The sequence below is a fragment of the Lissotriton vulgaris genome, chromosome 7, assembly GCF_964263255.1.
Source record: "Lissotriton vulgaris chromosome 7, aLisVul1.2, whole genome shotgun sequence".
Taxonomy (NCBI): Eukaryota; Metazoa; Chordata; class Amphibia; order Caudata; family Salamandridae; genus Lissotriton; species Lissotriton vulgaris.
In genome coordinates, this window is record NC_141695.1 from 615,646,154 (window position 1) to 615,661,015 (window position 14,862).

Sequence of the window (14,862 nt, forward strand, 5' to 3'; positions counted from 1 at the left end):
CAAGGGTCTCAAGGCGCTTGTACGAATACCGCTGTGGAACCCATCCTGGCTTTCCCTGTGAGGCGTCCACTCCTGGGCACCCCCAAGGTGGAGGCCAGGCATCCTTAGCATTGTAGGGGCCTTTGTGGAGATTAAGCAAGCTATTGCCCAGAGCTGCAGAGTGGGACTCCATGATTGGAATAGGCACCGAGGTGAGAATTATCAGGTCCGTGGAATTTTTGAGCCCACACCTAGGATGTACTTCCTTTCAACAGACCTATGCTCCATTGAAGAAAAGAGGGCTTGGAGATTGTTGAGCCTATGGGGAAAAACATGGATGGCCGGAATAAAATGGACAGGGGTGCGCTGTTTTACAAACCAATGCAAAATAGGTTTGTTCCAACTGTAACACCCTTTCTCAAGCGATTGTTCAGTTTGGTTTGCCCTACAACAGTGTTAGACAAGTGTTGGATAGTGTAAGGCACAATAGAATACACAACACCTTAACATTATTATTCCTTTTCTCCCGCCTATGACCTCTCCCGTTCCTACCCCTGCTTCTAAGGAGCAGTTTGGACCAGAGGAGAGATCCAACCCCTTTATAATCTCCACATGGCATACCCCCATAAGAAACCATGTCCACAACGTTCCCTGAATGTACCACTGACCCCAAATCAGGTAGCAGCTATAGGGCCCACATGTTGTGTCCCTATATGCTTACTTCACACCTAGCTGCACCAGCGGGAGAGTGAGATGCACTATAAAACAAATTATATGTCTGTTTGTGGTTTTGAGGCACTGTTGAAAAAATAACTAATTGTACATAGAGTGGTACTGGGACCTGAAACCTTAAAAAAAAGATATTTGTACTACTGTGGACAGACCACAGAAGTTCGCGTCAAACAAATAAGCATCTGTACTAGACAAGATGTCTTTGCTCTGCCTCTTTATTCAATAATCCAATAATTTCCAATCAAATCCAGCTTATTTGAGATCCTATGTTGGACACATTTCAGTTTAGGGGAACCGATTTTTCTTCCTTTTATTATGCACTAGTTTAGCTTCATGGATTAGATGAAGAGTCACAACAGGATCGCCTAGCCTAATCCCATACATTCCATGGCCAAACAATAGACAACACAAAACGCAGACAACAATTGCTTGTAACAATCTTCTCCTGTTCTCTCGATGCGTACCCACCAGACTCACTGTTAAGACATGCACTGTTCAGAAAACAGGCTGCAATGCGAAGACGCGCACAAACATTCATGATTGCGGGAAAGCCTGCACAGCATCCTCCATGAGAAGAACTCAACACACATTGATCAGACACGTTAGGTGATACGTGTCTTCTGTAGTGCCGCCAACCCTTGACTTGCTCATCACCAACTCATTTGAAGGGAGCTTGCAAAAGGTTTCCCCCATACCTTATGAATACTTCACACAACACAGACCAGTAATAATGCAATAGGACAACCTTTCTTAACAGCATCCACACACACGTTACTAAATCGCAATATCTATTGCACTAGAATGAGACACCAAAGACCAAAACAGTAAGAAAACGGTCTACAGACTGCTCTATTGGTCAAATAATGTACTGGCAGATGACCGCTGCAAGCAGTGCCCACAACAACTCAGAGATAGCTAGCAAAAGGGCAGCTATAGAGAAACCATGTAACGTATTACCTAACACCAAAGAAGGAGGCTTTTAAAGAGCGAGGCCGTCCTCCAGTACCACAGCCAGTGCTATGTCACTTCAATGGTAACGTACCTGGTAGGATTTGCCACCCCTCTGAATGCTGGTGAGGCCGATGATGGGCTGGCAGTTTTCCAGTGCCTTGTGGAATATGGTGTAGGGATTGCACTCCACACTGGAGCGCTCCTCCTCTGGGGCCTTGTAATACTTCTCCAGCTGCTTCCTTTTGAGCTCTTCTAAAGTCTAACAGAGGACATAAATAGGCTTATCAGTGAGTAAAGAGCAAGAAACAGACGCATCGGTACTTACACTACAAGCACATGGACACCAGTTGCTCCCAAATAAGGTGCAATTGGGTTCCACAGTGCAAGCACATACGTTTTACTGCATTCCAAACAAAATATTCACCAGTTCACACCCACAAAAAGAAGGAGCAGGGCAGATGCAAGTGCTGTTAAGTAATGTGCAGGTTTATATGCAGGTATCTATATAGATTTGGGAGCAGTGGAATTCATAGCATTAAGAGGCACAGAGAAAATACAGTAGGGAAAAGAATAGTCTATGTGACTTCTTGCAAAGTTAAAAAGATGGAGGAGTTTCTCGTTGTACGGCCTCAGGCTATTGCAGCGGAAGTAGGTCTTTAACGATGGTCTATGACGTGCTCCTTATACAGGTGTCAAACATGAGAAAGAGAAGATGTGGGTATCGTGCGTAGAGGTAAAACGACAAGATGATTAAACCAACTTATGGTGAGAAAACTCCTAGCTGCAGGGGTACCAGGTTACAACACAGAAAACAACCTTAAAGCAGATACTACAGACATGCCTGAGGAGTTTCATGCCCAGGCCACGTGTCAATTTGCCGATGGTGATGGCTAACTGAGGGCTTACACGCAACTGGAGAGCACCGTGTCTCTCTAGCATTATTAAACTGCAGTATGAACTTCACAAATGCTTGTAGACTGAGGATGCGGTCAGAAGTTGCTTTAAAGCGAGCAGGGTCACAGGGGAGTCAGGATGGGACACTATAACGCATAAGCGGACCCCTGAAACCGGATGACCACTCCCCGTAACCTTCCTTCTTCGAACATACGACTGGGTAAACTATGCTGCATACTGATATTTGATTGGCCTGATAGTGCTTACTTATAGTCTGTAGCAACTGGAGGGGTTTGTACAAACTGCAGTAGGGCATTATCTGTAGTTTTCTATTTTCGAATGGATCCTTTTAACCACAGATTCCAAACTTTGCGAATATCTCCTGGCGCCAGACTGGATCTGGAATATTCTAAATAATTCTCCTGGGGGCAGGCACAATGTGACTTAGAATCTACGTCATTTCACAGCGGAAGTGAAAACTGAGATGCATAGGTTCCAGCCATGTGAAGGAACATCATTTCCTTCCTTTCAGGAACTTCAGTCACTGATCCGGATCGCCACTCCTTTTCTTTCAAATTTTCCACTGTGTAAAGGTTGTCACAACCCTAAAACTACAGTGTGTAAACCTTCTAGGGATTGCCGCAAACCTATATCTGACAGATTCCCATGAGATCTGCCTTTGGTACTTGGGTTAGTCGCACAGCTCCAAAGCCAGCGACAACGGCGCCCAGATGAACCTTGAAGCCATCAGAGAGCGTGAGGCGAAGCTCTATGTGGTGAAGCACCGAAAGGCTCTGTGCAGGTCCGCTATAAGTCGAGAGCATGAATTTGCTATCGTTCCAGAGGTTGATCTGCCTCATGGTTAATAAATTCTTCATTTAAGTAAAAAAAAATGTTTTAAAAAAAAAATCCACAAGGCGTCCAAGGAATTTAGTCCTTTTAGGTGATATGGTAGAGATGTTGTGTGTCGATAGTGCCAGCTCCCATTGTCCATACAACAGGCTTCCCAACCCTTTCGATTTCAGGAACGTGGGGCCTAGAGACAACGACCAGGCCATCAGGGACAGTGTTCTTCCCAATCTTCTGCCCATCTGGCCAAAACCACTAAACCTCTCTAGTGCACTCTTAGCGGCATACAGCCTTCAAGTCAGAATCAGGATCAGCCACTTACTGCAGGGGAGGCAAAACATCACATCCAACAAACTGTTCCTGCCGTGTGTCGAACTGGGCTATGTCTTGCCATTCCTTTTTGACCCCCACACCTTCCCCCCTACAGTGGAATGCCAGTCGGAGGACCACCTGTCTGTTGTCTCATGCCAGGAAAATGCATGCTCATTTGGCCAAAAGAGCCATACAGTGGGTACTGGCTTTGGAAGTGGGGACTAGGTATTCTTCACACTAATTCCTTTTGTCCATAGGAGGGCAGAGGCATTCGTCCAATCCTGGATCTTTGCCATCTCAATGCCCTTCAGCAGCAAGAAAGAAAAAAAAATCATGATGCTCAGTTTGGCCTAGGCCCTTTCTGCCCTGGTTCATAGAGACTGGATGGTGGAGTTGGAACTACAGGATGCTTATTTCCACATCTCAGTTCCACAGGCGCTACTTGCAGTTCAAGGTGGGCCATGAGCACTTTCATTTTGCAGTGTCCCTTTCAGCCTCACCAGTGCCCCTTAGGTGTTCACAAAGATCTTAGGTGTTCACAAAGATGATGGCGGTGGTCACTGTCCATCTGAGGAGTCGTGGTACCATTTTCCCCTGCCTCGAATGGGCCTTTATGACGGGTACGCCACAGCCAGTTGCAGACCATCTCCAGACAATGGTGAACCTCTGATCATCATTGGGGTCTCAATCAACCTGCTCAATTCACACCCAACTCCTTTGCAGAGGCTCTATTAATTTAAGCCATCCTGTATATGGTGCATTTCTGAGCTCGCTTCTGGACTAGTGGGTACACGACAGTTGGGCTAAAATTCAGATGTTTCAACCTATATCCTGGGTCTCAGTGAGGACTAGTCTGAGCTTCTGTGGCTATTGACTACCTGCAAGCTTCTTACCAATCATGTCAGATGGCACATATGAGTTTTGCAATGGAACGTAAAATCTCACTGGGCCCAGCATAAAGGAAATCAATTGGATGTCATCCAGGTGTTGTAGGAACCTACAAAAGATCTGCAGTGGTGGCTGCTCAATATCAAATGGAGCAGACCCCTCTCCCTAGCCCACCCAGTGTTCACGGAGGTGACAGACTCATCACTGCTGGGTAGAGGAGGCCATCTGGGAGAGCTGGAGATCAGAGGTCTCGGGCAGAGACACATCTCCACATCAAACTGGAGGAGCTGTGGGCGACTCAATTGGCATTGAAAGCCTTCCTGCCAACCATCAAAGTGAAGCGGGTGCAGGTTCTCACAAACACCTCCATATAGTACTGCAACAAGCAAGGTGGAGTAGTTTCCAGGGACCTGTGCCCAGAGGCTCTGCGTCTCTGAGGCTGACTGGATCATCAGGAGATTTCCCTGGTGCTACACCACCTGGCATGATCTTCAAAAAATAGGAGGGACAAACTCAGTCACAGCACTTAGTGGATCTTGGACTGCAATTAAATCCAGAGGTGGCACAGGGCATATTCCAACAATGCGAAAAGCCTGGCTATATTTAGTTTTGCCAGTTAAAAATGCAGTATTAGCAATTTTGCGCACTGGAGTGTCCGAGAAATCTCTCTTGGTGGTGCATTCCATATAGAGTATGCCTTCCCACCATCACGTCTCCTGCTCAGAGTTCTGAAGAAGATGTGGAATGACGGCCCCAAATCATCATAGTGGCATGAGATTAGGCCAGAGGAGTGTGGTAGCTGGAACATCTGGGCCAGAGCACCTGCCCTCTGGATCAGGCTTTCACTGTGGGAGGACCTCCTGTCCCAGCACGAGGGCACAGTCTTGCACCCGAGCCTGCACAATCTGTACCTCTGTGTGTGGAGATTGAGCAGGTGGCAATGGAGTCAATTGATCTGCCTCCCAAGGCCACAGACGTCATCCTAGTGGCCAGGCGCCCTTCCATGAAAACTGTATATGCAGGGCTCTGAGACAAGTGTGAGGCATGGTGTGATGTCTGACTAAGTACTTGCTGTTGGATGTAGTTGTGCTCACTTTGTTTTTGCCAGAGCAATGCTTTGCTCTAGTCACCTGTTTGCTCCTTCTGCCTTCTGAAATTTGCCTGACCAGCCCATCCTTAATAAAATCACCTGCTGTGATGTGTTTTATAAAAGGTTTACAGCAGATGTCTTCCTTAACACCCTTTTGAATTCCACAGTGAGACCTGGATTTAGACCTCATCTTTCTGATGTGTACCACTTCAGAACCAATGCACAGTTGTTTATTGCGCCTGCTCATCTAAAAAATTCTGATAGGGATAAAATCTGCACAATGGGTAAGCTAATTTCAGGCCCTTTCGGTCCAGCTTCCTCATACCACTTTTCCCTGCCTCCAGACACACTTCTGCTTAGGACTTGCGTGCCATTTCTGCTGAAGCTAGTAATACCTTTTCACATCACACAAGCCATTACTCTTCTGACCTTCTTTGGTCCGCTTCATCCCTCAAAAGAGAGCATCCATTGTTTGGATTCAGAGAGAGCAGTCAGCTTTTACCACACCAAAGCACACCAAGTAGAAGATCAGCTATTTGTGGGATTTTTAGGACCAAAGTTGGGCAAGGCAGCACAGAAGGATAAGTTACTTACCTGTAATCCTAGTTCTCTTCCAGGGGTATCCTCATCAAAGTCATCAGCACTGAATATTACCGCCCATGTGCGGGACCCCGGAAACAATATCAAAATATATATGTAAAAACACATATATCTCGCTCCCCATATATGTACATACATATATTATTTTTCTCACACCAATGCAGCTCCAAACTGAGGCTAAAACAATGTAAACACATGTACATGTACTGCAATTAGCAAGGAAACAAAAAACACATTAGGTCAAATTTCCCTTGAACTTTGTGTTTTAATGAGTAAAACCACTCATAAATCCTGAAAATTGCTTATAAAATAGACATTGTTAGCCCTCAGGCTGCATTGTAAATCAGTAGTATAGAAATTGAAACAATTTTCAACAAAAACTGGCACCATGCCTTTAAGGCAGCCCTGACTCCAGGCTTCCCATCATGCCTCAGGGGTGACAGTTAGGTCAGTTGTTCTTTGCATAACCCTGAAGACAGGGCTCAACCATAAGAATGCAATAGTACCGAATCTCATTTACCTGGGGAGGCGGGTGGGTTGCTTATGGCTTTGATGAGGATACCCCTGGAAGAGAACTAGGATTACAGAAGTAACTTATCCTTCTCTTCCAGGGGATCCTCATCAATAGTCATAAGCACTGAATAGAATAGCAATCCCATCAACCACCTGCAGGTAAATGAGACGTACATGACCCAACCATATCATAACAGCCAATAACTCAGCTGCTAAACAGATTCCTCAGGGAGGCCTGGCCTACCTGGGTATCTGCTCTTGTGTCCGAATCTAGACAGTAATGTCTGGTAAATGTATGGACAGACCTCCAGGTCGCCGCTTTACAAATCTCAGACATGGGCACATTTTGTAGGTAAGCTGCCGTGGCAGCTCTACCTCTAGTGGAATGCGCTCTAGGGGTAAACCCCAAAGGTTTTTGCGCCAATTGGTAAGCAAGTTTGATACACGAGACGATCCATCTGGAAATGGAACGTTTCGATGCTGCATGACCAGTTCTGATCGATCCATAGTTAATAAATAACCGATCAGAATGTCGAATCGACTTGGACATGTCCAAATAGAACTTTAAAACCCTTTTCAGGTCCAAAGAGTATAACGCCCTCTCAGCTGGAGTAGAGGGATTGGGAAAGAAAGTGGGCAGAGAGATCGACAGATTGACATGAAAATCTGACACCACTTTCGGCAGGAAAGAAGGGTGCGTTCTCAGCACTACTCTATTCAAATGAAACACAGCATATGGTTCCTTGGTACAGAGGGCCTGAATCTCGCTCACCCTGCGGGCTGACGTAATCCCTTCCAAAAAAGCAGCTTTCCAGGAAATATGCTGTAAAGTAGCTTTATGAATGGGCTCAAAAGGAGGGCCCATCAACTTTGATAGTACTAGGTTCAGCTCCCAGGGAGGAGAAGGAGGACGTACAGGAGGGTACACCTTTTTTAGACCCTACAGAAAATCTTTTACTGCTGGCAACTGGAAAAAAGAGGTTTGTGAAGGTGATCGCCTATAAGCAGTTATAGCGGCCAAATGCACCTTAATGGAGTTAAACTTCAACCCTGCTTTAGCCAGGTACAACAAGTATGGAAGAACTGCTTCTTCCTGACTCTTCACCGGATTGTGACCATTCTGCATGCACCACATATAGAACCTCTTCCACTTGCATGCGTAAGAATGTCTTGTGGAAGGACGTCGTGCTTCTCTCAGAATGGACCTGCAGTCTTGTGGCAGTCCTAGATGGCCGTACTGAATGACCTCAGGAGCCATGCTGCCAAGTTCAGTGACGGAAGGTTGGGATGGTGAATCCTCCCGTTCATCTTCGATAACAGGTCCGGCCTGCATGGAAGCCTCTTGTGAGGAGACACTGACAGGTGATGTAGGTCCATGTACCACCATTGCCTCAGGCAGTCGGGGGCAATCAGGATCATTGTTGTGCACGAGTGGTTCAGCTTGCTCACCACCTTCGGGATCAGCGGAAGGGGTGGAAAGGCGTACACAAATTCCCCTGACCAGTCGATCAAAAGAGCATTCCCTCTCGTTCCTGGTAGGTAGAACTTTGAGGCGAAGCTTGGGCATTTGCTGCTTACGTCGTCCACGAAGAGATCTATTGAAGGACGACCCCAAGACTGGAAAATGTCTTCTAGCACTTCGTCGTTGAGAACCCAGTCCTCTCTGTCCTCGAAGTGCCGACTTAGTGCGTCCTCCCTCACGTTCTGCTCTCCTGGGAGATGGACTGCTTGAACAGACAACTTGCGAGCCAGAAGCCAATGCCAGATGCGCTGAGCTTCCAGTGATAGAGTCCTTGAGCGTGTTCCTCCCTGCTTGTTCAAATAGTACATCGTGGTGGTGTTGTCCGTTTGTACTAGAATCTTTTCCTCCTGAAGCGAGGGAAGGAACGCTTTGAGAGCCAGGTGGACTGCTCTCAATTCCAGCAAGTTGATGTGGTAGGTGCTTTCTTTGGACAACCACATACCCTGCACTTGGAGAGGCCCCATGTGCGCCCCCCAGCCTTGTAAAGACGCGTCTGTGATGATCGTTTGTGCAGGAGGAGGTTGATGGAAAAGAACTCCCACCTGCATGTTCTGCTTCTTTGTCCACCAAGGAATGGAAGATCGAGCTACCTCCAACAAAGTGATCTGATCGTCCCAGCGATCTGATTACTGGTCCCATTTGTCCTCCAGATCCTGCTGAAGAGGACGCATCCGAAGTCAAGCGTTCGGTACTAAGAAGATGCATGAAGCCATCGACCCTAAGAGGGAGGCTATCTTTCGCACTTTCTGAGTCCTGTTGCGAAGAACTTGCTGGCACTTCAGTGTCATCGAAAACTGTCTCCTCCGAAGGAAACACTTTTCCGACCTCGGAGTCTAGCAGAGCTCCTAGGAAGTGAATCTTCTGAGTGGGTTGGGAGACAGACTTGCTGTAGTTGACATGCAGTCCCAGACGCTGACAGAGTTCTATGCATGTCTGGAATTGATTCCTTATGTTGTCTGGAGAAGGACCTTTCAACAGCCAATCGTCTAAGTATGGGTATACAAAGACCCCCCTGCGTCGTAGAGCTGCCGCCACCACTGCGACACACTTCGTGAATACCCTGAGGGGCCGACTTCAACCCAAGCGGCAGGACTTTGAACTGGTAGTGAGAGGTCCCCATCCGGAATCGAAGGAATCTCCTGTGATCGGGCCGTATCAAGACATGAAAGTACGCATCTTGAAGGTCCATCGAACACATCCAATCCCCCTTCCTGAGATGTGGATATATTTGGTGTAGCACCAACATGCGAAACTTTTCTTTTCTGACATATAGATTGAGTGTTCTCAAGTCCAGAATGGGCCTGTATTCCGCCTTTTGGCCCTTTTTTCTGACCAGAAAATACCTTGAATATACTCCTTTCCCCCTTTGAGCCACCGGCACCCTCTCGATGGCTGATTTTTCGAGGAGTGTCGCTACTTCTTTCTTTAACATTTGTAGCTGGTGGCTTGACGTTGACATCGGAGGAACGGATGGAGGTAGGCGATGGAAACGAAGATAGTACCCATTCTGCAGCGTAGACAACACCCATTGGTCTTTTGTAATGGCCTGCCACTCTGTCCTGTGATGCGCAATGCTTCCCCCCACTGGAGTGGACAACGGCGATGGGGGAAGTGAAGACTCATTGCTTCTGCTGAGGCTTATTGAAGCTGTTGCCTTGGCGCTGATTTCCGTTTCCTTTGGAATTGCGCTTCCCTTTATATTGCGACTTTTGTTGTCCTTGCTGGTTCTGACCCTTCTGCCAGTGAGGGGTTTGAACCCTCTGCTTCGAAGAGCCCTTGTTGTCCGAACGGAATTTCTTCTGGAATTCCTTTTTCTTTTCAAGCCCCACGGCTTTAAGGGTGTCTAACTCCGTCTTCAGCCGTTGCATCTCCTCATCGGCGCTTTCCCCAAAGAGAGATGTGCCTGAAAAAGGAAGATTTAGAATTCTGGCCTGAACCTCGGGTTTCAATGCGGTAAGACGCAACCACGAGGATCTCCTCGCTGTGATTCCATGCGCATAACCATGCGCAGCCAGCGTTGCTCCATCTGCCGCCGCCCCTATAATCTGATTGGAGACTTGACTGCCCTCCATCAGAATCTCCTCGAAGTCCTTTCTGTCTTCCTGAGGAAGTTTTGCAGAAAACCTCTGAAGCGAGTCCCACAGAGATCTATCATATCTGCCCAGCAGAGTTTCCGCATTGGAGACCTTGAGGAAAGAAGCTGAGGTGTTACATACTCTTCTCCCCCATGAGTCTTGTAGCTTGCTGTCCTTATCCGGCGGTTCCGTGGATGAGGAGGCCACCGCATTAGATTTTTTAGCCGCCACAATGATTACCGAATCTGGCGGTGGATCGGACTTGAGGAACAGAGGATCCTCCTCAGGAGGACGATACTTTTTGAGAATCCTTGCTGGGACTGACTTCACCGTAGCCGGAGTCAGGAAAACTTCATTCACCGGATCCATGATACCCGGGACCAACGGCAATAAGGGTTTGGGTGATGTTCTGTGCTGCAGGGTTTCAAAGATGACAGTCGTCTTGATCTGCGGAGCTGTCATAAGCACTCCTAGCTTCAGGGCTCCCCTGCCCAAGATGTCTTGGAACGAGAAAATATCCTCTGTTGGAGATATTCTCGAGCGTGGACTGTTTGTTAGGGTCGGAGAGTAATTCCTGTGCAATCGGGTCCTCTATGAACTCGAAGAGCTATGAGTCCGCCTGGACCTAGATCTTCTACTTGAGCACGTTTTAGAACGAGATCGCTCCCTGTGACTAGATCTTCTTCTACTTGAATGTCCTCTAGAACAAGACCGTTCTTTGCGGTGGGAGGTCTGACCTCGATACGCCCTCAACCGATCCGCCGTCTCCTTGTCCTTGGACCAGTGGTGAAGAGGTCTATACCACCTTGGGTAAAGACGAACAGGAGGACATTTTTGGGCGCGAGTCTGCACTGGCGAACGTGAAGGTGGAGGATGCTGATCCGTTTGATCCTGCTGCAACCTTGCAGGGGACTTTGACCTGTCCCTATCCGAATAGCTGTTTTCCCCATCTGAGGATCTGCAACTTCGGGATGCCGAGGAGGATGAGGACAGGCTCACTACAGACCGTCTAGAGGAAGACCTCAACGGACCTTTCTCTTCTGAAACTCTCCTTCTCTTGGCGGGAGGATCCTGTAATGGTGATTTCTCCACCTCTGCAGCCGATGCTGATCCTGGGGAACCCAGCTGAGACCTTAGGACTTGAGTCTGGTCCAAAGGTTCACTCTCCATCTCATGTACCACCTGCCTCACAGGTGACCTCTCCCGTGATCTTGAAGGAGATATATTCACTGGCTGCGAGACGCTCCGCTCTCTGGATCTCCGTTGATCCGTCGACGTGGCTGTTTCGACGCCGAGCAGATAGACGCTACCTCGACGTCGACCGTGATCTCCTCGACGCCGACCTAGAGTGTCGATGACTGTCCTTCGACATAGAGCGTCTCGCCGTTGAAGGATGCCTGCTCGACGACGACGGAGGCTGCTTCGACGCCGACCGCTGATGCTCTGGAGGCGAGGGAGGGTGCCTCGACGTCCAATGCGAAGGAGGCTGCCTCGACGTCGAACGCCATTGACAGGGCGTCGACGTGGGCTGCTTCGACGTCGATCGCCGCTGTGTCGGCAGAGGCTCCCTCGACGCCGAACGACCTTGACTAGTCGTCGACGGAGGATGTCTCGACGCCGAAAGCCGGTGGCCAGGCGTCGACGGAGAATGCCTCGACGTCACAGCATGACGATGCTGCTTCGATGTCGGTTGGCTCGCCGTCGAGCTCTTCTGCTTCGACGGTGACCTACCCCTCGACGCTGTCTGTAGCGGAGGTACCTTGGATGTTGACGCTGAAGACGCCTTCTTCGTCGCCGTCGACTGCTTCTTCAACGCCGATCCCGACGCCGAAGGTGAACAAGTCGGGGCTTCTTTCGACGTCGACCGCGTCCTCCGACTTTTCTGCTTCTTGGGAGATCTTCCTCTGTCAGAAAGTCCATAAACTCGAATTCTCTCTCGGTCTTTGAGAGTTCTGGATGTTAAAACCTGGCAGTGTTCACAGGTTTTCGAAGAATTAGAGTCTGGTAGGCACAGGATACACACTGAATGAGTGTCAGTCTTGGCTATCTTCCTTCCACATGAAGAGCATTTGTCAAAGAGGGATGGCATTTTGACAGGAAAAACACCATTTTTAAGCCTAAAAAAGGTAGTAGTAGCACCCTAGGTCTAAAAGACGTTGAGTGAAATCAAAAATTGTAGATTAACAAGAATATTTTTTGACAGAAAGTCAAAAAGAAAGGGAACACTGTTTCACCAGGGTCCTGACTGAAGGAGCCGGAAAGAACAACTGACCTAACTGTCACCCCTGCGGCATGATGGGAAGCCTGGGGTCAGGGCTGCCTTAAAGGCACGGTGCCCGTCTTTGTTGAAAATGGTTTCATTTTCTATGCTATTGTTTTACAATGCAGCCTGAGGGCTAACAATGACTATTTATAAGCAATTTTCAGGATTTATGAGTGGTTTTACTCATTAATACACAAAGTTCAAGGGAAATTTGACCTAATGTGTTTTTTGTTTCCTTGCTAATTACAGTACATGTACATGTGTTTACATTGTTTTAGCCTCAGTTTGGAGCTGCATTGGTGTGAGAAAAATAATATATGTGTGTACATATATGGGGAGCGAGATATATGTGTTTTTACATATATATTTTTATATTGTTTGCGGGGTCCCGCACATGGGCGGGAATATTCAGTGCTTATGACTATTGATCAGGATCCCCTGGAAGAGAAACAGACCATCTCTCGATGAATAGTCTTCTGCATTCAGATCTACCATACACCGGCTAAGGAGCAACTTCCATAAGGCCTTTGGGCTCACTCCACCAGAGCCAAAGCTGCTACCACCTCGCTGCCACATGGAGTGCCGGTCTTTGGATATACGTCGGGAAGTTACATAGGTATCAGTGAAAATGTTCACAAAGCACTATTGCCTCGACAGGTAGGTCCATAGAGGTGGGCAGTTTGCGCATTCAACTCTGCTGGACTTTCTAGTCTGAGCCATCCCACAGACCCACGACCTTGGGAGGTAATGATTTGGTATCTATGAAAGAAAATGTGAAACGTCTGCAGATAAAAGTATCCTTCAAAAGAACAAGTCACTTACTTTCAGTAACTCTATTTGTAGCATGAGTGGCTGTAGATACACATGCTATGCATACCCCTGCCATCTAGATTTGGGCTCTGACATTTGAAATTTGTTTTTCATTGAAGAAGTCTTTTGTGTCAGTGACTCCTCCTCTTGTAGGTATTGCGCATGGCTATTGGATCCATCTTCAGATTGTTTCTGCCATCAGGCTTGGACGTATTCATCGAGGCTTGTTCTCAACGTAACTTTTCGAGGAAGTTTAGACTCTAAGAATCATGCATCATTGTACCCCGAGTGAAAGAACATCACAGACGAGTCGACTCAACCAACTAGTCAATCACTAGGCGCCTTCCACTGGGACCAAAGAATGTTCTGGGAAGGCTGATGAAGGGTTCCCCATTTTGAAGGTGTTCTCCGTACAAAGCTAATTGTCCACACAACATCCACCACCAGGTTTGTAATTTGTGCCTCTTCCCCAAACACAACTGTGCGGAGTGTCAACTGTTTAAGTGTAAAAATACTTTATGTAACTGTTGGGTTCAACACCTCACCCATAGCATTTAACTCACAGCTGAACTCGAGGTACATGGGGGGAGGGGGAGAGGATAATGGAGCAGAGATGACAGATAGTTTGCACTACATCAGCTCGGAAGACTCAGGCATCGACACCGGAGGCAGCAATGATGACTGCCAACAGTCCATCTCCTTCTAACAGAACCAGCGGGGACGTCGGGCCAAAGACAAAAACTTCACCAAGGGCCGTGAGAACTCAAGCCCCTAAACACAAGGCACAGCTGGAGGACTTGCCGGAGCCACGCCCTCGAGCAGTTCAGCCTTGAAGCCCAGTGCAACACAAAAATCTTGGTGCTCCGCAACCAATCGGTTCCGGTTGATACAGCAACAAGGCTTTGGAGCCGAGAAACAATGAAGCACACCTCGATCCCTGTCGGGCCCCCAACCATAAGACCAAACACAATGTCAATCCCTAAAAACGTCCCATCGCAATGTTGTGCCAACGCAACAGTTGTCAGCTTAAAAACCCTCCGCATCGAAAGAGCCGTCTCTGAAAGCATGATCTAAGACCCCTCCACAAGACGCCTCTGCACTGAAATTGAAGTTGGCGCCAAAACGCCACATTATGGAGGAAGAAGAGGAAGATTCAATTCTCGTAAAATTGCAGCACAACCTCAAAGGTCAACAAACTATTCATCCAAGGACTGGGGAGTCGTTACTCCAAAAAAAGAGAAGGCTGGAGTTTGAAGAGCCTTTTATGTTGCGACCAAAGAAGAAACAAATGGTCCACAAAGGTACCAGTCCATGAACACAATTACCACTCAACTTCGCTGTTCACTCACTACCATACCACTCTCAAGCACATTCCACTCATTCA

General features: G+C 47.7%; 1 protein-coding gene across 1 annotated transcript in view; it reads right to left on the reverse strand.

The window, feature by feature from the left end:
• Positions 1–14,862, reverse strand: part of MRPS7 (mitochondrial ribosomal protein S7) — a 132,005-nt gene that overhangs the window by 4,343 nt on the left and 112,800 nt on the right. The window contains exon 4 of the mRNA XM_086930771.1: positions 1,754–1,921. Coding sequence (XP_086786897.1) covers positions 1,754–1,921 — 168 coding nt within the window. The remainder of the gene's footprint in view (positions 1–1,753; positions 1,922–14,862) is intronic.